We start from the raw sequence: 25,399 nt of genomic DNA, 5'->3' as shown, positions 1-25,399 counted from the left end.
AGAGAGACACTGGTACACCCATGGGCAGAGCAGCATTATTCACAATAGCAAAGAAGAGGAAACAACTCAAATATCCGTCTACAGCCAAGAGGACAAACGTAACATGAAACAGTATTCAGCCTTAAAAAAGGGAGACGTTCTGACCCATGCTGCAACATGGATCGACCTTGAGGACATTATGCTAAGTGAAATTAACCAGACGCAGAAGGACACATCTGGTGTGATTCCACCCGCACGGGGTACCTACAATAAATCAACTTCACAGAGACAGGAAGTAGAACGGTGGTTACCAGGGGCTGGGGGAGTGGGAATGGGGACTTACTGTTTAGTCGGTACAGAGTTGCAGGTGGGGAAGATGAAAAAGTTCTAGAGGCGGGTGGTGGTGGTGGTTACACAACATGAATGTACTTACTGCCACCGAACTGTACACTGCACTGAAAAATGGTTGAAGTGGTTAAGTTGTATGTTATGCATACTTTACCACACACACAAAAAAAGGTGACAAATATCCATCCTAAGAACTCGGGCTTTCATTTTCCAGAAGGGGCCATGGAGGTCCAGAAAGTGAGCCATCAGTGGCAGAGTTGGCGGCTGTCAATCTCGGCTTGCTCCTTCCAGAAAGACACTGTCGGTGACTGTCATAAGTCGGCTGCCAGCTCCTCCTCCACCTTGCTCCCCCCAGGTTCTAACAAGTGGCACGGGGGCCGAGCAAGCGGTTCAGCCAGTGCCACGGGTTGGATGGGAGACAGCAAGGAGAAGGGGTGGGTGTGATGCCCCGTGGAAGAGATGCTCCGTGTGAACAGCACAGCTGCTCCTCAGCTCTGGCACGCTTGACACGTGGGCAGGGAGCCCCACGCTGCTCTAGCTCCCGGTTCTTTAAAAGAAGCCAGACGTCCCGATATTTATGTGAAATCTCCTGAACGGTAATCGTTGGCCACAGATTCAGATACTGCAGGAGAAGAGTCTACAAGCCGACTGAAATCTCTCTCTGGGTTCCCCGCGCCCCTGGGGGCTGCTGGTTTGCAAACTCAGCGGCAAGGGCCAAAGAGAACATCGAGATGTCAGTTTTAGCAGCAGATGCCCAGAAAATTTTCCAAGTCCTGGATAGGTCTCCCCAGTAAAGGCTGGTAAGAAAAATATAGCTGTTAACTAAAATCAAAATGAGAGTCTCCTATTACGTAATGTTCTGCTTCCCAGTCTAGAGCTTCAGATTAAACTCCGCGGGCATTCAGCCACCCTGCTTGTCCAAGGAGCATGACATGCTGTGTCTCTAAACTCATTAACCAGGGAACCGAGAGTGACAGAGAGGACACAGAGGGGAGGGATGGGCGGGGAGAGAGGGACCAAGAGGAGGGAGAGGAAGGGAGGGAAAGGGTAGGAGGGAGAACGGGTGTGCAGCCTCTTCTCAAGGCTGACTCCTCCTCCTGGAATCTCTGAAATGCTGGTTCCCTGTTGGAGTGATCTGCTCTCGGGGTTGATGTGACCCAACTGATATTCTCATGTGGTTTGACTCTAACCTAGTAAATCTGCTCCTGTGAGAAGGTGTCAGGAAGCAGGAGAGAGGGAAACCACGGAAGGGGCCAGAAGTTACACTTTTCCAATGTCTTTTCTGACTCATTTGGCTTCACAGCCAGTCCTGTGGTCAGCCCACTGGCCGTTTTTCTCAGGGAAGGAGTCGAGCATCTCACTCCTCCCGTCTTCCTGAAGTTGCTCACCCAACACCCACAACTGTCCGTTTATGTCTCCCTGTGGCCAACGATGGGCAGTAGAAAGTTCATTCAGATCATTAAGAAAAGTAACAATAAAGCCATTCCTTTCTACTTCCCAAGTTGTCCAAATGGCTGATCAGAGATTATACTAAGCAACATAATAGAATCATCCCCGTTTTGAAAACTATGAACTCCGATTATTGGATATGCCTAGAAAAATTAAAAGTCGACAACGAAATTCCCCTTTCTCATTAAATACAAAGAAATTAAGGTCCAACACTCGTTGAGTCCAATTTGCTGTATAACAAGAATCTTGCCACCAGGAAGAGAGAGTGTCTGTTCTGGTCCAAGACCATGGTCCCTGGGTGGGCTGGATGCCTCACAGCCCCACCTTCATCACAGGCTGGGAACCATGCTTCCTGGAATCACTGCAGGGGCGGCCGTGTCAGGAAGGGAGCTCATGTGAGATTTGAAGGCAGGAGTGCAGCAGAGTCATTATTCTGGACTTGGGTGATCAGCCACGTGACTTCGCAGTCCTCTCTATGAGGTAAGTCACTGAGGTACCATCTTGGACTTATTCTAGTGCCTTCTTGGTCTCCCTTGCATGCTCTTGGTTCTCCACCTGTCCCAAGCTCAGGCTGGTGTCATTATTGGTGTCATTATTGGCTCTGTCCATAGACTTCCAGGCCATCACGCTGCCAGCTTTTCCTACATCAGCTCTAATTTCCGTATTCAACCCCTTATTCCTATAATCAGACTGATCCCAGCTGATACACCCGGCAAACACAAACATCATTTTCATGGAAGAGACACTTATTAGAGCTAAGCCAAGACAGCAACTGGGTCAAGACAAACACACATTCGGTCACTTCCTGGCAACTGATTGTAACAGGAGGGATGAGTTATTTAAACAGTTTATTTTTCACTTATGAAGAAGCCAACACCTTCTCTTTCTATAATCTCTCTAAAACTCATTTCCTTATTTGAGAGAGATGTCAGTTCCTCATCTCTGAATCGGAGGTGCCATCCTCTCCAAACAGGGTCTGTGGTCCTAGGAAGTCTCTAGGCACACCTGTGCGCCCTTAGCTGATTCACAGACCAGCACGCTTGGAACACACTTGAAGAAGAAGGACTGGCTCCAGTTCCTTCACAAAAGAGTAACGCTTGACGCAGGGTCACCTGGTGGGCACGTGTTCAAGCAGCACTTCAGTGGCGCTGTTCTGCACATTCCAGTGTGTTATTTCTTAAACCGAGTCACCTCTTGACTCATGGATAATCATGGACTTTGGTCCAAATTAAGTTTTCATTTTTGAATATACTCCCCAAAGCTCCTTCCTGAGTTCCTATTCGCTTCTTTGGTCTAGGACTCCCTCAGTATCATCCACACTCTGTCTATGGAGTGTGTGTCTTTTACTTTAAACTGAACACCCCACACCTTTCTGTCTCTCTCCTTCTCACCTTTTGAGACAGCCCACATTCTGTCTATGGAGTGTGCATCTCCTAAGCTTCTCTTCTGAGTCAGACGGACTGCACTCTTGTCTTGCGGAGTGTGTATCTCTCTAAATAAACCTGCTTTCACTTTACTATGCCTCTCTCTTGAATTGTTTCCTGCGGGAGGCAAGAACCTATTCTCCAGCAACAGTGTTGCCTAAAGCTTGTAGTTGTATGCCATTTTCTCATGTATATTAGAAGCTGTGCCAGCCAGGTGTAGGTCCTATTCCTTGGTGAGGCTCTATACCACCAGCCCCTTCCATGTAAGCATTGTCCCTCCCCGACTCCACGTAATTCAGGTGGGGCTGTAAATCGAGACTGGTCCCCACCGACAATAATGCCCACATGACCAAGAATGACCATCGTGTCCATTGAAAGGAGTTCCTGTTAGTTCTGAGAGAGAATCTCTTTTTCTTAGATCATGAACCTGGACCTTCTGGGACCCTTTCCCACCACATTTTCTTTCTTTCTTTCTCTCCCTTCCTTTCTTTCTTTCTCTCTCACTCCTTCCTTCCTTTTTTTTTTTTTTGGTGGGAGAAGGTAATTAGGTTTATTTACTTATTTGTTTATTCTTAGAGGAGGTACTGGGGACTGAACCCAGAACCTCATGCATGCTAAGCACACGCTCTTCCACTTGAGCTTTAACCTCCCTTCCCCCATGGCATTTTGTAAAGCTAAAGTCAACACTGGGTAAAGCGGACTCAAAAGTTACAGATTCCTAATGACAGCTGTTAAACAACTGTATTCAGCCCTGCCCCAAACCAACAGTTCCATTCCCTTGGACGTGGTTGCATTAGCTAATACATCTTCCAAATTTTAACGCAATTACGCTCATCTGAGTGGAATCACAGCTGGGGGTTCTCTTAATGTTCCCATTCACCTGTTTAACTATAGGATGCCAAGGGAGCCGGTGTATTTTCTCACTGAACGGACATTTCTCCGGAAGGTCTCATGGGGTGCGTTTCTTTCCCTTCGGCACACTTATCACCCTCTCACGGCAGCCACTGCGGCTCCTTCCTTCTTACATAGTTTATTCTTTGAATCTACTGCCTTGTCTGAGGGTGGCAAGCGAAATGGAGAAGATGGACATTCCCTCCCAGACCATCCATCCCCCTGAACTTTCCTCTAAAAGACAGTGGTGTTAACTTATCATCTCAGAGAACCTCTACTGAGAGTAGTTTTTTGACTAAGACCTTTGCATTCAACCCAAGTGTTGAGTCAAAGTTTGAGGACCTCCCTGGGAAAGTCTCTACTCTTCTCAATCCTGTCTTTCCTTATTCACTGGAAAACAGCCAACAGGGTCAATTAAAATGAATTTCACAGGTCCTTGAATTGCCTGCTTTCTAAGTTCTTCCATGTTTAATTTTTTGGAGGTTGGTGCCATTTTGAGGGTTCCAATATTCCAGGCTAGACATTAACACAGCTTTTTTTTTTCCCCTACAATATCCCTAGCTTTGGCTCCATGAACACAATGTGGGAGTGATCCTCTAGGTCAGGGGTTGGCAAATGATTAAACCACCAGCCAGATCCAGCCCATTGCCTACTTTTACAAATAGTTATTGGAACACAGCCACACCCACTCATTTTTGTACTGTCTGTGGCTGCTCTGGAAGTTGCGACAGAAGCCATATGGCTGCAAAGGCAGTAACACTATCTGACTGTTTACACAAAGTTTACTGATCTCGGTTCTAGATTAGTGTTTCTGGATCGTTTCCTCATCCTAGCACCCATAAAAAATGGTATGCTGAGAGGTGAAGGAGTTAGTATCTTGACAGGCCATTGGGGCATATTGTTTGGGAGAGTCTATGCTGGACCACTTGGGGCAGGACATGACCTGGCATATACTTGGGACACCACTCTCTGATAGCTGAGTCTTCTTTTTGACACATCTAGGCACCAATACATGATCTACATCTTGGTTCTGTAGGTCTTGTGTTGATTCCCACGTAGATTTCAATTTTGATCAAGACCAAGGTTACTTTTGTTCCTGGGTGGCGGTAATCTTCTGGGGATCCTGACCTCCTGTGCAACTGTCCCTGCAGCATAAAATGAGACTTATAAGAGGACAAAGATATCCCTATCACTGGTGGGGCCAGTCAGAGCCATCGTGGTTCCAAACAAATTAGCAGCACACCTGTGCCAGAGTTAGAGCGTGCCCCTGAACACGTGGTTGGAATCTGTTTCAGTTATCACAGCCACTTGCCCCTTTCTCTCAGTGCCGTAGTGAAGTGCCCACGGGCAGAGTGGGCCTAGTTAAAGTCCATCTTCTGAACTGACACCCCAGGGCCCTTGACACTACCTGGTGTCCATGACTTTACCTCCAAACTCCAACCACACCAGCTGTGGAATCCTTAAATGCCCATCACATTTTGAGGTCCCATCCATATTGTTCCTTTTCCTCATTTTATTAGGACATAAATCCATTGCAGAAACCACGACAAACGTGGCTGTCCGCTCTTTATATCACCATAGAGAAGTGGGTTAAGAACCACAACAGAAAGAATGAAACTGCAAGTTTATTTGAAAGTATAAAATTAAAAAAAACAAAACAAAACCAAAACCTAATCAAAACCCCAAAAGCAACCACATACAACCTTTCCAGTTTACATCAACTCTGAACATCACACACTATTTATTTACCACTTAGTTGCATGTTTTTAAAATGTCAATTTCAATGTCAAGGGAGTTGAAGACAGGTGATGAGCGATTGAGCACAGTGGATCGATTTTAATGCTAAAATGAAAAGGACTCGTTGATCTCATTTGAGAAAAGAAAGCAGAGCAGGTTTTCTGGTTGGCAGAGACTTAGGCAACGTATTAAAAAATAATCCTGGTTGGAATGAGTTAAAAAATACTGCTGGCCACTTATTTGCTATCTTGAGTAGAGGGAAAAAAACAAACCAAACAAAAACCCTACAGCTTTGGTGTCCTATTTATATCTTTTTAAAAACAACCATTAAAAAAAATCAAATCCATAATAAAAATGTCCCTGTGTTTGTTTTAAAAAACAACATTAAGAGGCTCTCCTTATCTACTAAGACCATTTGTCTTTTCTAAGCTGCCTGGAAGCTGAAAAGTGTGTGAGATTAGTTCACTGCACAATTAACTGAAATTAGAATCCTTTCCTCTCAACAACTTCCACCAGAAAGAAGCAGGGACCCACCAAAGGAAGCAACGAAGCCATTCTGACTCACAGGAGATGAAACATTCAGCCGGCGTTCCTAACGTGCTCCGGCTCCCATCAAAAGTTCTTCCTTCATCGGATTACTCAGAAAACATCTCGTGATTTTCAAAATGAAAGATGTCAGCAACTAGGTTCCTTTTCTTGACTTAAAAAAAAAAAACACCAAGTGGCTAGCTTTTTTGTAACATACTTTGAATTTGGTTAAAGAAAAAAAAAAGTCTACAGAACAGGATCATTGAATGACACTTCCTCCCCTCTCCTGCAGGCTCCATCTGAATTAGCATCAGAGGGGTTACTGGACACGTGGAAAGCAGCCCTGCATGGGTGACAGCGGCCCGAAGTGGCTCCACCTGGTTCCAGTTTTGTCCCCGCCGGGAGTCAGTGTGGCTTCTTGCCAAATAACGCCTACATTCCTACCCATGACTTCCCGAGGGGGTAGGTGCTGTGGCTGGCAGGGCACAGAGAAAGAGGAAAGCTAGCGTAAACACAGAGTCTGTGAACCGAGGGAGAAAGGCGCCCCTCTTTCTGCAGCCCTCAAGAACTCGATAAATAATAACTCAAAGTGCAACAACACACAGACGCCTGGCACACAGGTCCGTCTGGGGGAACCTGTTATCAGCGCTCAGCGGGACAAAGGCGTGATCTCCGTCTGCATCTTTGTTTGGACCTCGCTAATGGAAAAACAAACAAACAAAAGACAGCTTTCCTATACACATATAAATAGTCCCTTAACTAGAAGGGAAAAAACAAACACACTGTTTCAAATGCATTTCTAAGAGATTTAAAAAAAAAAAAGTCCGAATGGCAAATCTTGACTCCAAACTGTTTATTGTCTGTGTCTCTCAGAGGAGAAACTACGGGATATTCGGAGAGGCCTGATCTTCACTCTGACTCTAACCCTAGTTCTAAGTCCAGGTGCTGGGCCTTAGGAAGAGGGGATGAGGGCAGCCCAGGAAGTGAGAGCTCTTGTGGAAGGTGCTGACTCAGGTTCTCACATGAGTTAGAAACCACAGTGTCCCCAAGGCCAAATGCACAGGGAAAACGGCTTCTGAGCCTTAGGGAGACTTAGGAGGTGACAGATGAAGCTGCAAGAATGGGCGAGGCGGGCTGGCGTGGTTTACGGGGACAAACGGCCCAGATCAGATGTCTGGCCAACTCAGGTTTCGTCCTCATCCCTTGGCTACGGGCAGGTCACAAGTGGGAGGGTGACAATCCAGAGACCAAGGACAGGACTGAGGACCAAAGGAGACCCATGCTCTTGGCAGGCCGCATTTTAGGAGCTGAGAACCCGAATAAACTCACGACGAGGACTCCCTGCCTTATTCTGGGATGAGGCTGATGATACAAGATGCTGGAGAAAGCTCTCAAAACGAGGATTCTCAGGGAAATTTTTAAAGCTGGAATCTCTCCAGAGTAGATGGTTTCAGAGTCATTCAGAAAACCAAAATGACACTGCTAACTTCTGAAGGGCGTTACCCAGGGCAACAGTTTTCTTTGGCACCTGCCTCTGCTGACCCGAGAGCAAATGTATATCCCAGGGCAAGGTGGGTTTTGACGCTCCCGCTGGATTCTCGCCAGGGTGGCCATCCAATGACAGCCTCCTGGTAGGATCATCCAACACAAATCCCCAAATGGAGATATCAGGTAGCAGCCCACAGAGAATGTGGTCCAGTGTCCTCTATCCTTCTAAACATCCAATATGGCACAAACACTGCTTTCTCAAGGACTACATAAATATAGCGCTAGCCTGCCACTTGCAAATTTACGCCACCTACACAGCAAGATTCTGACAGTAACAGAAGAATGATGTGGAGAGTGAGGCTGCGATCCTGGGCCCCAGAGTAAGCGTGCCCAGAAAAGATGCACCATACATCCTGGCAACCAAGAGGCCAGAACAATGCCAGGTCGCTCTCCAGAGAACATCCCTGAAATTGGGGGGGGGGGCGAGAGGAAAGGAGAGACAGCTGACACCCTAAATCGCTCCTTGAGGCACCCTGAGAAGCTTCCCACGAGCACAGGTTGTTAGGATGGTAACAAGTCAGAGCAGATTAACCCACATGGACTTTGGAATAACTAGGTTTTATACTTCTTCGGTGCCCTGGCTGGGCACGGAGTCCCTGGGCTCAGTGGTGCCCTCCGGCGGGCTGGGCTGTCCCGGGCTGTGGCGGGTGTCTTCCACGCTCAGGAGGCTGCTGGCTGCCTGGGAGCTGGCGCTGTCGGCACTGCCGGACCGGGAGCGGTAAGGGGGCAGGTCGGCTTGGTTCAGGGACTCGGTGTCCGAAGAGTAGGGTGGCGGAGGGAGGTCGTACCATGCGGGTCTGCAAAGCAGAAGGCAGGACGGGGTGGGAGAGGAGAGGGAAGAGAACACGTTAGAAGCCCAGGCACCGCCAGCAATGCCAACTGCTGCCTGTTTCTGAAAGGCTGCTGACATCAGGAATGAAATTTCCCCTCCAAGGAGAAAGGCAATCCAAGGTCTACGAAAACCAGTGGTTTGCAACAAGACAAAGGGAATGGAAAAAAAGGTCAGTGTGCCCTGGCTGGCTTGTGCCCACTGGGCAGCGCCAGAACCACATCGTTCGGGTGGGCTCGGCTGGAGGTACCAAGCCCGTCCGCAGCGCGTCCTGAGAGGCTTGGCAGGGATGCGGCCAGCCTGGCGTTTCGATGGCGCCTCTGACCGTCCACAGAATCAGGGATTCCTTCTGAAAGCCTGCGCTGCCTGGCTGTGAGGACTTGGGTAAGTGAGAGGGCATCCTCTCGAACCCTCAGTCTCCCTGTCTGCAGAGGGAGGAATAGTGACCTTGCTCACAGTGAAAGAACCTAAAAGACATTTTACTTTCCAACTCTCGTTTGCTATGGCTTACTGCGAGCCAGGCACTGTGCCACCTACGTCACACCCATTGCCTTATTTCATGCTAGGAGGGAGCCCTACTGGGGAGGAAACTGAGGCCAGGGGGCTTGAAAGGGCTTGCCCAGGATCACGAACAACTAGTAAGAAGCAGTGCTGGGATTTGAACCTGGACATTCTGTCTCCAGATTCAACAATGTTCCCCTTGCTCTACACTGTGAGGTCTTGTGTTCTTACACTTATTTGGGAAGATGTCCTTAAGCACCGCCCCCTGGAGCTTTGTTTACCTCTCATGAGCAGGTAAAAATGAAGATTAAATCACACAAGAGCTGCCACTGGAAAGGGTTGAAGGAGGAGCCCTGTTAGCCTGTGAACACCGCCTGCAAAATGCCTCCTGCCACACAGGTGAGTCCGGGGCTCAGCGGAAGAGGGATGTGGGGCAGGGGGCTGGCAGGGCAGGGGACCCTGAGCACCAGAGGGGACTTAGGTGGCTCTAGTCCTGGGACTTCAGAGTGGGTTCTCCAGGATGCCCTGGGGGTCACCAAAGCAGAGAGGAAGGCTGAGCTGGCAGGACTGAGGTCCACAACCCTCTTCAACTATAGAACACTGTTTTTTGACTTTGTATGTTGGGGTTCTTGTACAGCTCCTCCTGTAATGAGGGTTCTACTGCTTGACAAAGCTTGAGAGTGCTCTGTTCCACACCCACCCCTCTTATTTTCTAGATGAAGCCAAGCAAAGTTAAGGAACTTATTCACTCACACATTCATTCACTCACTCACTCATCCATTCATTCATTCAAATGGGAACCAAATCTCTCCTGTGTACCGGGCACTACTCTGCAGCAGCAGGCGAGGCCCCTGAGCTGGCCAGGGGCCTGAATATGTGTCTATGAGGTGTAACCAGGGAGGAGCAGGGCTCTGAGCTGGCCAGGAATCTATCTGTACGTTCTCAGACGAAGAACTTAAAATCCCAGAGCCTCAGTTTCCTCGTCTGTGAAACCAAGGCAAAGAGAGGAACTCCCTCACTGAGCCGCTGAGAGGATTAAGTTAAGGTGATACATGTGAATCGTTCTGCAAGGACTCAGTAAAGGTCAGATGCTGCTGCTGCCTTCAGCAGCTGAAGTCAGGCTCTTGGTAAGACCAGGAGCCCAGGTGTGTGCACACATGCATACTCAACTCCTGCATGGGATGCCCTCCCCTCGCCGTCTCTCCCATCCGGCGCGCACCTTTGGTCCAGCAGGGCCTCTGAGTAGGAGGGCGGGGAGCCCACTTCCGACGCGTTCTGCTCGGCCTGGCTGGCTACGTACTGGATGCCGTTGTTGACGTTGTAGGTGACATTGCAGCGGTGAGGGTGGTCCAGGACCACCAGGCGAGACAGCAGCACAGGGTGCTGCAGCCGGTGCACCGGCAGCGTCATGAGGTTGTTCCGCTTCCGCTGGTGGTGCAGGACCAGCGCCAGCAGGGCCACCACCAGCACGAAGATGACGGAGCTGCCGATGATGGCGTAGGTGATGCTGGGGTAGTACACGAGCTGGTTCTCCGATGTCACAAACACCTGCCCGCTGCCTGGTTCTGAGAAACCCCAGAGGAGAGAGGAGGAGAGAGGAGGAGAGAGGTTATCAAGCTGGCTCACCCATCTGCCTCAAAATCAGTCCCAGGACGTACACGCCAATGGTCTTTGTAGCAGCACGATGCACCACAGCTGAAGAGTGGAAACCACACAAATGTCCACTGATGGGTGAACGGATAAACAAAATGCGGGATGGCCATCCAATGGAATATCATTTGGCCACAGAAAGCACTGATGCATGCTATGACATGGATGAACTGCAAAAACATTATGCTAAGCAAAATAAGCCAGACACAAAAGACTACATATTATGTGTTTCCATTTATATGCAATGTCCAGGAGAGGCAAATTTATAGAGACAGAAAGTCAATGAACGGTTGCCTGGGGCTGGGGGTGGGGATGGGGACTCACTGGGGATGGGCACCAGGGATCGTGCTGGGCTGATGGGAATGCTCTAAAACTGGATATGGTGATGGCTGCACAAATTGATACATTTACTAAAACTCACTGAATTGTACAAAGTGGGCACATTCTGTTATGTCAATTATATCTCAATTAAGTTGTTTAAAAGAAAGCCCCGGGGAATATAATATCTAGAGAACTGAAGTGATAGTTCCTGTGGCGGACATCAGTATTTCTCTCGAAATTGATAATATAACACACATGAGGAACACTGGTTAGTGTGTGCCTGGGGTTCGTTATGTCAGCAAAATCCTCATTTTATCCCAGGCCCTTTGCCACAATTTCAAGACAGATTCAGCACAGCACAGGCTAAAATCATGGACTCTGGAGCCAGACTAGGTTCAAACCCCATCTCCTCAACTAACTGGCTGTGTGCCCTCTGGGAAGTGGTCAACCTCTCTGTGCTGCAACTGCCTCATCTGTGAAATGGGGATGGTATTAGTCCCCACCTCATTGAGCTGTTGTGAGCATGAAATGAGTGAATAATTATCAAGCACTTACGACAAAAGCTGATACTCTGGGGGTGTTCGAGACATACGGACACGTCTTTATCACATCTCCCTGCCTCCTGGCAACTCCATCAGATACATACTGTAACTGCCTTCTTTTTAAGGTGAGGAAAGGAAGCCTGGAGAAGCTGTATCCCCTTCCCAGGGTCACAGGGTTAGGAGGTAAGGAGCCGCGCCTCACTTGGGCCCAGTGGTCTGACTCAGAGCTGCGCCCCTAACACTCTGCCCGGCAGCCCCCTAACAAGGCGGGCTAGGCGATCGGCGGGCATTTCCTCGGACCCTCGGACGGAAGCCTGGTACCCGTCCCAGCCCTCAGCTTGCCAGTGCCTCCACATGTACTAATGAGCCGCACCCAGACACTCTGGCAAGGGGCTTCCCAGTCAGCAGGACACACCTAGAAGCCGTGCTCAGGTCCAGGCTGGCCTGGAAACCAGAGCGGCCCCTCCTTGTTGAAAGTGGGGGACTCCTCTCCTTTACAGAAGAGCCACAAACTCCCCACCGCTGTGGCCCAGCTCGAAGAATAATCTACACGCAGCCGAAGTGAGCCAGCCTGTGGCCACCCCTGTGTTCCTTCAACCTCGGAAGCAGCAAGGAGGTTTTAGTGGGTCCACAGCGGCCAGCGTGTAGACGTGAGGCAGAGCAGTGGCAGCGGGCCCTGGGTCCTGGGCTGGGCTAAGCCTTCCCTCGTCCCTCATCACTAGAAGTGCACCTGCTCTGTTCATCACGGTCTCCAGCGTAGGACGGTGTCTGGCCCATAGTCAGCACTCAATAAATACACACAACTCAATGAAAAAAATCTGTGTGTTCACACACCCTACTAAGGTAGATGTTCTGGTTAGTTTATTATTCCTGTTTTTCAGTTGAGCAAATTGCTTCAGACGTGAATTAACGTCTCAGTGCACATAAGAACCACACAGAGGAGTCAGAACTAGAACCCAGATGTTTCTCCTTCAAAATCCATGTGCTATGCTATTTACAATAGCCAAGACACGGAAGCAACCTGTGTCTGTTGACAGAGGACTGGATAAAGAAGATGTGGGATATGTACATAATGGAATATTACTCAGCCATGAAAACAAATGAAATAATGCCATTTGCAGCAATGCAGATGGATCCAGAGATGATCATACTAAGTGAAGTAAGTCAGAGAAGAACAAATGTCATATGGTATCACTTATAGGCAGAATCTTAAAAATGATACAAATGAACTTACAAAACAGACACAAACTCACAAACATAGAAAACTATCTTATGGTTATCAAAGGGAAAAGTGGGGCTGGGGAGAGATAAATTAGGAGTTTGGGATTAACATATATGCACTACTATATATAAAACAGATAAGCAACAAGGTCCTACTGTATAGCACAGGGAACTACACTTAATATCTTATAATAACCTATAATAGAAAAGAATCTGAAAAAGGAGATATATGTATATATATATAACTGAATCACTTTGCTGTACACCTGAAACTAATACAACATCGTAAATCAACTACACTTCAGTAAAAATCTTTTAAAAAACCCATGTGCTATGAAACACACGATTTCCTCTGCTTTCCTGATATAAATAGTTCCCGATTCTCCAAATAATCCTACTCTGAGACAAAAAAAGATCTTTCCCCTCAAGCTGCAGGCTTTGTGTTACTTTTCTTTCCAGTCACACTCAAACCTGGACCGAAAGTTATGAAGACTCTCCAAGTTCCCGTTGGTCACTGTTGCAATGATGAGAAAGAGGTAAATGAGATCCCAGACGAGACGCAGAAGTGTGCTGCAGACGGTTATGGGAGAAAGGCAGTGCTGGGTTTTTCTGGAGACAATTAGCTGTCACTCAGGGGTTCTGCTGGAGTTCTGCCTGCTCTCAGCTTATTTAAATAATTAAAAGCTGTGTGTGCGTGTTACAGAATTCAGGCTCAAAGGAAAAGAGCCTCTTAGGTTTAGCATCTCCAGCAAGAGTTGAGGGGTCGAATCCTGGGACCATCGCTTCCAGCAGCAGTGCAAGCAAATTATTTAACTTTCATGAGCCTCAGATGCCTCTTCTTCAAAACGGCAGTGGTGCTGAGTAAGTAGCCACCTCCTGGGATTATAGGGGAAGGGGGCCGGGTAGTTAAAACACACTATGCACACAAAGTGCTGAGAGCAAAGGGCCCGGCAAGGGTCTGTACTCAGTTCATACTAATCCTCCCTCCCTCCCTCTCTTCCTTCTTTCCTTTCATCCTTCCTCCCTCCCTCCCTTCCTCCCTCTTTCCCTCTTTCTTCCTTTCTCGTATTGAAGAAACCTTGGTTTCCAACAATATGTGTTTCAGGTGTACAATATTATATTTCAGCTTCTATATATGCTACAGTGTGCTCACCACCAAAAATTCATTTTCCATCTGTCACCATACAGCTGACCCCCTTTATCCATTTCTCCCCCCGACTCTGTTCTTTGCATCTACGTATTTTGTTTGCTTTGTATTTTACATTCCACATATGAGTGAAGTCATATGGTATTTGTCTTTCTCCATCTGACTTAGCACAATACCCTCATGGGGTTGTACATGTATGTTGTAGCAAATGGAAAAATTCATCTTTTTATGGCTGAGTAATATTCCATTGTGTGTGTGTGTGTGGGTACATGTATCACATCTTCTTTATCCATTCATCTGTTGATGGGCACTTGGGTCATTTCCACATCTTGCCTACTGTAAATAATGCTGCAATAAACATAGGGATGCATATATCTTTTTGAATTAGTGTGTTTTTGTATTCTTTGGATAAATACCCAGAAGTGGAATTCTCTTCTTAATTTTCTGAGAAATCTCCATACTATTTTCCATAGTGAAAACACCGATTGGCATTCCTACCCAACAGCGCAAGAGGATTCTCTTTTCTTTTTTCATTGTGGTAAAATAGACATGTAACACAAAATTTACCACTTTAACCATTTCTGGGTGTGCAGGTCAGCCACATGAAGTCCATTCACATGGTTGTGCAACCATCACCAGTACCCACCTCCAGGATTCTTTATCACCCCAGCCTAGTTCATGCTAATTCTTCCTGTTCATCCTCTCCATTGTCCTCACCAACTCCTCTGGACCAGAGGTACAGGCGGGGAGAGCCCCCTTTTAGGGGGCAGAGTCAGGGAGAGGAGAAGAACTGAGTGCATTCCTTTCCAGGGAGATGTATCTCTTAAAAGAAAAAAGTGGACGGATTTTCACAAGGAGAACAAATGGGCCCAGAGATTGCAAAACACTAACTGCCACATAACCACTGGAGGTTTTAAGAATCCAAGAGGCAGCTCTTAATGAATGGGGCGGAAAATGCCTCTGGATCTGAGTCTCACTCACGCCTCCGAGAGCGGGAGGTCGGCCCACTCTGGCAGGCAAGGGCGCCGATCACATTTGCTCGAGAAATTATGATGTTACATAACTCAGTGGTGCGTGGTCTCTTTTCTGCTCTGTGTGTAAAATGTCATCTTGCATTAATTCATTAACTAGACTCACTTTTCTTAAGAGCTTAATGAGCCCACTGGCCAAATCACTAATATCAGAGTTGCCTGGGACCTGAGTTCCAAGTGCATAAACCATGGATAACGAAGCTCCCACTTATCCAGGCCGTCCCTCCAGCAAGTGCCCTCGAGATCCACTGTCAAACAGCCTGAATTGCTGCTCTGTATCTGCGGCTTTGACTGAGTGAATTCCAGGCAGTCCGGTTACTACCAGGGACCACTGTGCTCTCAAGGCTTCCGGGGCTCTGGGGGCCGCTCATGGCGGAGCGGGCTGTCCTCCCACGACTCCAGGGCTGCTTGTCGCCTCCGAGTCACCACAGATGTGTGTAGTTATCATGATGGTTTTCGAGCAGATGGTCAACGTCCTGTGGGGGAGGGCCTTTTTCTAATTCACACAGAGGTGCGATCTGGACTCATGGAGGGTCGACAAGCAGCTGGCACTTGGGACTTGGGGAGTTTTTGCTTCTGAAACAATTCCCTCCTCCAGATGCAAAACTAAGTTCCTTACAGGACACACGAGTCACCTCTCAGACTGGCAGAGGTGAAGTCTGAGTTCACATTCTGTGGGCCAGGTCTTGGGAGACTAGGCATTATTTATTATCCATGCATGGCTGGTGGGAGGGTAAACTGGTCCAACCCAGGGTTAATAACATAGATCAAAATAACAAACGCATACATCCTTTGACCCAGCCATCCCACTAGTAGGAATCTAAGAGATATATTCACACAAACAAGAAATAGCTCTTTAAAAAAGTATTCACTGGAGCATCGTCCACAATAGCAAATATATCAGAAAAGATCTAAATATTTCTCAGTTGCAGCCCCGCTAAATAAAACTGGTATACCCCACAGTACCACACCTATTTAAAAACACACTAGGGCAGTTCTATATATACTGATGTGAAATGAACTGAAAGATATCACAGCAAGTGAAAACAAAAGTCCAGTAGAGAATGTTTTGCATACTTCTAGGAGGACACACAGAACTGTACCCCTGGTAGCCCCCAGGAGGGAAGGGAGGCGAGAGGGAGATGCACTTTTCATTGTTTATGCTTTTCTGCTTTGTATTATTTGTACTGTATTATCCAGTCAAAAAATAAGCTTATTGTCTCTTCCTCTGGCTTTGCCTGGACTGATGGGGCGTCTAGGTTTCTTGGCTGTTTCCCTTCCTCCTCTCCCTGCAGTGTGAGGCTCCTGGGGGGCTCATGTTTCAGCACTGAGAGCCCTCCCCGAGGACAGCACCGGTGCCTCCAGCCTGACCTATGGAGTCCAGAATTCTTGCCCTGGAATGTTCTCTGCCCAATTCAAACTGACACCTCCTCATTCTCCCGAACACTCAGCTAACTGCCTTTTAAAAAAAATTTACTTTAAAACTTTTCTCCAGATTAAATATTTTAAAAAGTCAGGTTTATTGAGGTGTAATTGGCACACCCTAAAACGTACCCTTTTAAAATGTAGTTAGATGAGGTGTAACCAAATGCAGCCGCTGCATAACCACCATCACAAACAAGCTGTCAAAGCTTTCCAGCCACTGGGAACCACTGATCTGCTTTCTGTGCAAAGAGATTCAACTCTTCCAGAAAGTCAGGCAAGGGAATCATACAGCCAGTAGCCTATTGTGTGTGGCTTCTTTCACGTGGCATAAAGCTGCTGAGATTCACCCATGTTTCTCTGACCCCTAGACTATTTCCTTTCTTTACACTGTGGAGCAATATTCGTTGTAAGGATGCATCACAGTTGTTTGTCCACCAGGTAAGGGAGGTAAGTGGTTGTTTACAGTTTCTGGAGTGTAGGTTTTTGTGCTGACATAGGTTGTCCTATTTCTTGGGTATATACTGAGGGGTAAGGCTGCTGGGTCACATGAGAGGTGTGTGCTTAACTTTTATTTCTTTTAAATTAAAAAAAATATTTTTGAGTTGTCTTACTTATTTTGCACATTAAAAATTTTTTTTCCTGTTCTTTTTTTGGGGGAGGGGGAAGGTAATTAGGTTTATTTATTTATTTGTTTTTTAATGCAGGTACTGGGGATTGAACCCAGGACCTGGTGCATGCTAAGCACACACTACCACTGAGCTATACACCCCCCTACCCGGTGTGTGCTTAACTTTATAAAAAAACCATCACACTGTTCTTCAAGGTGGCTACAGCATTTAGCTTTCCCCCAGTCGCCCGTATCCTCAAAGCACATGACACAGCTAGCCTTTCCAATTTCACCCATGCCCATAGGTGTGTAGTGGTACCTCACCGAGGTTTTAAGTTGCATTTCCCACTGACAAATGATGTTGAGCATCTGTTCATGTGCTCATCTGCCATCTGTACATCTTCTTTGGCGAGACGTCTTTTTAAATCTCTTGCCCATTTTAAAACTGGGTTGACTACCTATTATTGAGCAGTAAGAGTCTTTTAGATGTTCTGGGAGACACGTCTTCTCCAGATCTGTGTTTTGCAAACATCTCCTCCCAGTCTATGGCTTGTCTTTTCATTGACTTTACAGTGTCTTTTTTGAAGATGTGTCCAAGTTTTTTTTATGAAGTCTATTGTATTCATTATTTCTCTTATGTTTTGTGATTTTTGTATTCTATCCAAGAAATCTTTGCCTAGAAGATGTCTTATAGCTTTAGCTCTTACATTTACATCTATGATCCACTGCAAGTTAATTTCTGTTTGTGGTACAAGGTGAAGTTCAATGTTCTCCTTCCCCCTCCCTTTGGATAGCCAATTGTTCCAGTACCATTTGTTGAAAAGTCTATCCTTTTCCACTGAATTACCTTGGCAACTTTGTTGAAAATCAATTGAGCATACACGGCTGGGTCTATTTCTAAATGATCTATTTTGTTTGATTGAGCTACATGCCAATCCGCATGCCAGGAAGTGTGCTGATAACTACAGCTTTATAGCAAGTCTCAAAATCAGGCAGTGTGAGTCTCGCATGCTTCCTTTTCTTCCAAACTGAACTCTATTTCTGATTATAAAAACACATTAAAATGAAAACTTAAAGTAATATAGAAATGTTCAAAACAGACAACCTCTCCCTCCCTCCACACACCTACTAGGAAAGAAAACATAGTTCACAGTTTGGTGTAGATTAGGGGTTGGGAAACTTTTCTGTCAAGGGTCAGACAGTAAATATATGCTTTGTCGACCGCAGAGTTTCAGTCGCAACCACTCAGCTTCTGCCTTTGTAGTGCAAAGGCGGTTACAAATCGTACATCAATGAATGAGTGTATCTGTGTCCCAAACTTGATTTACGAAAACAGGCAGCAGATCCAAGCACTGAGAAACTATCATTTCATAGACTTCTCCATCTATTTCTCTGTCCATGAAATGATAGTTTCTCCAAGACATTGTTTATCTTCTCTTATTTTGAGAATTATGGCTGTATTACACACGTAAGTAAGTATATGACCATGTAGCAGAATTTAACAGGAAACAAATTTTTTTTCAGGAATAATGGACTTCAGATTAATAATCCTCTAATAGAAGAGATAATAGTTATTAAAATTCCCAGTTAAGGCAGAGAAAACAATGATTATAGTTTATAATTGATTTCATTGTACGTGTCCTTTTAATTCAGTTTCAGGAAGATTTTATTTCTTGAGATCTTCTATGTGTAAGAATGCCTGAATATCTCCACTAAGCCTGAATAACCATATAACTCTATTTTTATAGATCAAAAAGTATTTTTAGAAGTCATCTAGACATTGCTTCAAAAACTGTTGTGTTGCATAAAATGGAAGATTAAAAAAACCAACCAAACAAAAACGAGGCAGCAGGTCAGATTCAACCCACTGGCCTTAGTTTGTTGACCCAAAGTGGGGATCCCTCAGAACTCTTCTCTGTGTACACACACGCACGGACGCACACACACACACACACATATATTTTCTTCTTGCTATACAGGTATTTCTGCAAATGGACATCTTTCCTAACCCATGCATGCCTTTGTTAAAGAGGAGCTATGTAGCACTATTTACAATGGCCAAGACATGGAAACAACCTAAATGTCCATCGACAGAAGACTGGATAGAGAAGTTGTGGTTTATTTATACAATGGAATACTACTCAGCCATAAAGAAGAATACAATAATGCCATTTGTAGCAACATGGATGGACCTGGAGATCATCATCATAAGTGAAGTAAGCCAGAAAGAGAAAGAGAAATACTGTATGATGTCACTTATATATGGAATCTAAAAAAAAAAGACACAAATGAACTTATTTACAAAACAGAAGGAGACTCACAGACGTAGAAAACAAATTTATGGTTACCAGAGGGGAAACAGGGTGGGAAGGGAAAAATTGGGAGTTTGAGATTTGCAGATACTAACTACTATATATAGAATAAACAACACGTTTCTACTGTATAGCACAGGGAACTATATTTAATATCTTGTAGTGACCTATAATGAAAACAAATCTGAAAACGAATTAATGTATGTACATGTATGACTGAAACATTATGCTGTACACCAGAAATTGACACAACGTTGTAAACTGACTATATTTCAATTAAAAAAAAAGGGGGAGCTGTGTAGACTCCCACCCTATAGGTGTATCACAATTTACTTAACCAGCCCCTACTGATGTACATTTTGATTGCTCCTTTTTTTCCTCTCTTTTCTTTCACTATGACAAACAATGCTACAACATCATTCCACCCTGACCGTAAGAACCATGAGGGGACAGCCAGGCTTGCCTGTCTACCCTCCTAGAGTCAGTGCCCAACACAGAGGTTTAAAAAACAAGTCTGTGGTCACTGGTACGACGATTTCTTAGGACGGACTGCTAGAGGCTGGTTGTCTCCCTGGCCATCTGGTTTCCGGACTTTGAACACTCAGGGCTGTCTTGAACTCTCTCCTTTCCCCTGTCCATGCAGAGCCACCAAGTGTGCTCAACTGCTGCTGTGCAGGGCATCTCTGGTCTCTGCTCCTGGTCTCCATCAGCACAGCCAGATCCAGACCCAGACCAGGAAGAGAAACTTCCTTGTGGGTCTTACTGTCTTGAGCCTCTTTATCTCTAACCCTTCTGCAGTTCTCTCATCAGCTGGAACTTGACCCAGCTCTGTGCTGTTCTTGTAAAATTCTTCAGATCCAGGACCCTCACATCACCCTCCCCAGCCACGCATTCAGACTATGTGGTCTTCCCCGCCTTGGCTTCCCAGCACCGTCTCCCAGAGGGGAGAGAAGTCCGGAGCTGGAGTATAAAACATTCTTTGCTTTGTGACCTGTACCCCCAACTCCTGATGTGAACTCAATAATAATACAAATAATACTAACAACCACCACCCATATTTGCTTTGAACTCAGAAACAAAAAGAAAAAAACATATCATTGCGTGCTCATCCTATCAGCAGTATCTTACGTGAACCCTGATTTTGTCATTCTTACACCATGTGTAGTGAGTAAATGGTGTCCGCCCACCAAAGATTTGTCCATCAGGAACCTGAGAATGTGACCCTGTGTGGAATAAGGATCTCTGCAATATCATTAAGGTAAAGATCTTGACATGAATTAGGTGATAAGAACCCCTATGAGAGACAGAGGAGAAGACTCAGAAACAAACAAGGGAAAAGGCCACGCGGAGACGGAGGCAGAGACTGGAGTCTTGCAGCCCCCAAGCTGGGGACGCAGCCACCGGAAGCCAGGAGAGGGACGTGACTGTCCCTCAGAGCCCACAAAGAACCAGCCCTGCCAGTACCTGCCTTTCGGAGTTCTGGTCGCCAGAATTGGGAGAGAATAAATTTCTGTTGTGTTAAGCCACCAAGAGGGTAGCAATTTGCTCTGGCAGCCCTGGGGAACGAATACACCACACTATGAGGTAGATTACTTCACAGATGAGGAAATGGGTGAAGCCACTTGCGCACGTCCTCCGTGCACCTCGGTTATCATTGACAGTAAGTATCAGAGCGAGCGAGTGCAGGAACCGGGAAGAACCCAGCCAGTCTGCTTCCAGAATCCCTGCTCTTCCCCCATGACTTTCTTTCATGTTCCCACCTGTCTCCCACCACAAAGAGGAGTTTCTGGTGGGCAGAGGCTAGGTTCTCTCCTTCCCAGAGTCCTACTCAGGGCCAAATGCCACCTTGTAAATACAGTAGGTATCTCACAAGTATTTTTTGACATCGGTAAACTGACTTTGAAACGTGGTCATCCACAATCTCTTCATTTACAGAAAGTCAAACACTGACTAAGAAGAGGAGGGCAACCTTGAAGCCAAGGAGTCAGAATGGGGCCCCCTGCTGCTAACCTTCATCTGTAGGCTCGATTTCACTTCACCCTTACAGCAACCCTATTTTACAGACAAGGAAACTCAAGCTCAGAGAGGTTAAGTAACTTACTGAGGGTCACGCAGCAAACAGGTGATACAACTAGTATTTGTGCCCAGGAGTCTGATGCCAGAAGCTACCACACCATCTCAGGTAGTTCTCTGTGCCCTCCCCTCCCCCTTGCCCCTTATTCCGTTCAGCTGTCACCCCACCTTACTGCTTGTGCAATGGACTCCTTTCTCCAGTAACTCTAATGTAGTCTCAATCTTATACCCTGATCAATATACTCTGAAATGTCTTCTGTGAGATGGCAAGAGGTATTTCGTGAAAAAGAGTACCTTGGTCAAAGCGGTATGAAAAAAATTACAATAGAAAAAAAGTGGATTAGACAAATTAAACCACTTTCTTTGCAGCCATTCAGAGTGCAGACTCTGAAACTAAATGGTTTAAATTCAATCTTTGGCTTTGTCACTGTAAGTGTGACTAGTAAGTGTCACTAACACTAGCTGTGTGACCTAGGACAAGTTACTTAACCTCTCTGTGCCTCAAAATCGTCATCTGTGACAGGGTAATAGCAGAATTCACCCCACAGAGTTGTTTTATGGATAAAAAGAGAAAATACATTAAAAGTGTTTGGGACTTTGACATACAGTAAATACTCAACAAACCCTAGTGACAGCTATCATTACAGGATTTTTCAGAGCCTTTACTAGGTAAACATACACTGTGATGCTTCCTGAGAGGACGTGGCTATTTCACCAACCTTGGTGCTTTGTTGAGATGGACAGAACATACCTCATATTCCAAATAATCACATTCCCAACATTCCGGAAGCTGTCTTTTCACTAATCACAGGGGCATCTCTGGCTTTTGGGCATGTTGTTGGAGGAAGCAATGTGGTTGCAGCTGCCAACTGAAGAAGCAGAAGCTGAGAAGTGACGGCCTAGCGCTGCTCTCCCTCTGGGCAGCAGTGGCACCTGCCTCCCGGGCCACACCAGTTATGCTCCAGCATAACCATCACTGACTGAAGTCTGCCAGGCACCAGGAGTAGCTCCTCCATGTGAAATGAGAGGTTCCATCCACTGGAAGGGTTGTCTGACCCCCTGCCATCTTGACACCTGACAAGACTGAGTCGGCAGGAGCTGATCCTGTTCAAATGCACCAAGAGCCCAAGGCTGCCCTGAGTCTGTTCTCCAACCCGCGAGTTTGTCACAGTCTGCATAATCAGTTCCTCGGTGCTACATCTGTTAAACCTTATTACCCAGGGAGATGCTGAGCGTGCACACTGGGAGCTTCTGAGTGCAGAAAACTTTCTGAATAATTTAGGAGAAACGGCTGATAACAGAAGCATTACACGCGGGACTCCCAAGGGGGAATTTTATGGACCAGGAACAAATGTGTGGCTTCTGGAGGTTTCAGACAATTTTAACATGATGATCTGGGTCCCTGCACCCTGGGGGTAAGGGCTATTTGTTTGCACACACTAGGGTCTTACACTCCGGTCTCAGTGCTGGCAGGACAGAGTCCTCAAAGGGGAGCTCAAAACACACCTGACCCCAAGCAGGGCTTGCAAACCAGCCTGGGTCCTAGTGCCCCCGTCTCATACCCTCCACCACTGCCACCCTCATCCCGGCCTACCACCTCTGCCCTGCCCCCACCCTTGCTCTCTACCATCTCCTCCCACTTAGCTGCAGGACGCTCTTTCTAAAACTTTAATCCATTTGCTTATGTCACTCCCCTGCTCAACGCCCTAGTGGCTTCCCACATACTCAGTATAAAACCTCAAAGTTCTCACCAGGGACCTCCTGGTCCTAGTAATCTTGCCTCTGTTACCACTCTGACCCTCATTCTTGCCCTCTCTGGGTCCTTCTGTGGCAGACCTGCTGGCCTCCTTGCTGCGGTTTCAGAACATGCCAAGCACGCGCCTGCCCCAGGGCCTTTGCCCTTGCTGTGCCCGCTGCTCCCCCGGCATCTGCATCACGTACACCCCATCCCACCCAAGTCTCTGCTCCTAGGTCAGTGTTACCGGCTGGCTTCTGGGGCCACTGCCATCCCTCCCCGTCCCCTATCCTGCTTCATCTACCTTCACAGCAATGACCATCTGTTCATTGTATCTGTATCAAATCACCTCTCTCCTGTGGGTACATAACTCTGTGTGAGCCAGATTCTGCTCACTTGTCACTGTATCCCCAGCACCCAGCATGGTGCTCTGTAAAGACGTGCTGGGGAAGTGGCAGAGGGCCTCTAACTCTGTGGCTCTGTTAAGTCTCAGTCTCAGGGTGCTGCACCCATGTGTATCTTTCACGTGAGACTAAGCGCCCGACATGCTTTGTGCCATGATCTCAGTCAGCTCCCAGTGAGAAAAGTAAGTCTCAGAGAAGCAAGGTGACTTGCCCCAGGTTCACACAGTCAGGAAGTGACAGAGCCCAGTCTGACTGGAGACAGACATGGTCTGAGGACAGGTCCCACTCATCAAGTCAGCGGAGGCCGTCTGCTCTGGGGAATGTGAAACTGCCCCCGTGGCTGAAAGGTTCTTACTGTTACTTGATGGGCAGCTGGCTGAGCTTGGGACTGCAGAGGAGACTCAGGTTTGCTGTAAAAAACAAAACAAAACAAAAAAACCACATCCCACCCTTCTAGAATCTTCCTTCTCACAAATTAAGTGGGAGCAATGTAACCTTTTTCCAGAACCACCTCAAGACCCACCACCTCACAGCGCTGGGACGTGGACCCAGTACACGCAGCATCCTCCCCCGCCATGGCTGAGACGAGGCTCAGTCCCGGCCAGGCAGGCCGACCCCGTGGGAACCTGCAGACTTGACCTGACTCGGCCCCGACTCCCAGCCCTTTCTGAATTTCCTACTTCCTAAGGGTAAGGTCCCAACTCCTGATGCTGATACGCAGAGCTCTGCACCCTGTGGCTCTGTCCCTCTCCTCCACTGTTCTTACTGCTCCCCTGTCCCTGCTGTCCCGCGTGCTGGCCATGCCCGCTAGAATGAGGGACTCCAGGTTCTGCAGACACACCTGCAATTTCCAGCCTAGTGCCTACCACCCGCGAAAGCTGGCTCTCACAGCCTCTCGGTTTCAAAGGGAAGACAGGAAGGGTTTAATGAAGGGACGGTGGGAAGCTGTTTGCAGCCTCAGGCCCGAAGGAGTGAGGATGTGGCTTCTAGAATCAGGTGAGACCCGAGATCTTTGGGGGAGGAATGCATCTGCTGCCAACCTGCAGCCTGCAGACGGGGTCCTGGGGAACAGCAATTCTGACCTTTTCTCTTTCCACCTCCAACCTCCTGCTGGTGCTTCTTACTGGCCAAACCCTCCGGAAGCCGGAGCGGAAGAAGGCCCAGCTAATGCATGGTCCGTGGTGCATGTCGGGTGGAGGAGGAGGGTGGAGACTGGTCAACTGGGAGCATCAGTGCAGGGCCCCCTGCTCCTGGGCCGCGGCCTTCACCCTCCCTCCCCGTCTCAGCCTGGCACACCCTACCCTCCTCCCAGCCTTTGCTCGAAGGCCACCGCTTTCATGATGTCTTCCACTGTCCCCACTGTTGGAATGAAATGGTTCCTTTCACTGCTACCCTCACACACTGCCCTTCCCTCTGCTGGACCCCAGTGACATCCTGCTTTATACACGTTTGACAACACGCAGGAGGCAGGTGGCTTGGGTGGTAGATGGGTGACCCACTGCCCTCTGGCCCCGGGCTGACCAGTGCTGCAGTGAACGCCCATGGCCCTCCCTCTGCGCAGGCACCCACGCCCACTTCACCCTGATGGAGAAATGAACCAACCCAACCATATGAGAAAAGCCAAGGCTATTTATTCAGAGCCCGCAGTTGCAAGGGAGTCAGCCTCCAACACCTGCGTTTTGGCAGAGACTCCAAGG

General features: G+C 47.3%; 1 protein-coding gene across 3 annotated transcripts in view; it reads right to left on the bottom strand.

Annotated features, from left to right (window-relative positions):
• Positions 1 to 5,895: 5,895 nt before the first annotated feature.
• The window catches only part of LDLRAD3 (low density lipoprotein receptor class A domain containing 3), a 226,021-nt gene continuing 206,517 nt past the window's right edge, over positions 5,896 to 25,399 (bottom strand). For all 3 annotated transcript variants that reach the window (XM_072969791.1, XM_072969792.1, XM_072969793.1), the window contains exons 5-6: positions 10,454 to 10,799; positions 5,896 to 8,701 (exon numbers count right to left, since the gene is read on the bottom strand). In XM_072969791.1, coding sequence (XP_072825892.1) covers positions 8,464 to 8,701; positions 10,454 to 10,799 — 584 coding nt within the window. In that variant the 3' untranslated portion in view covers positions 5,896 to 8,463. The remainder of the gene's footprint in view (positions 8,702 to 10,453; positions 10,800 to 25,399) is intronic.

The sequence above is a fragment of the Vicugna pacos genome, chromosome 10 (assembly GCF_048564905.1).
Source record: "Vicugna pacos chromosome 10, VicPac4, whole genome shotgun sequence".
Classification (NCBI taxonomy): Eukaryota; Metazoa; Chordata; class Mammalia; order Artiodactyla; family Camelidae; genus Vicugna; species Vicugna pacos.
This window is presented reverse-complemented; position numbering and strand designations above follow the sequence as displayed.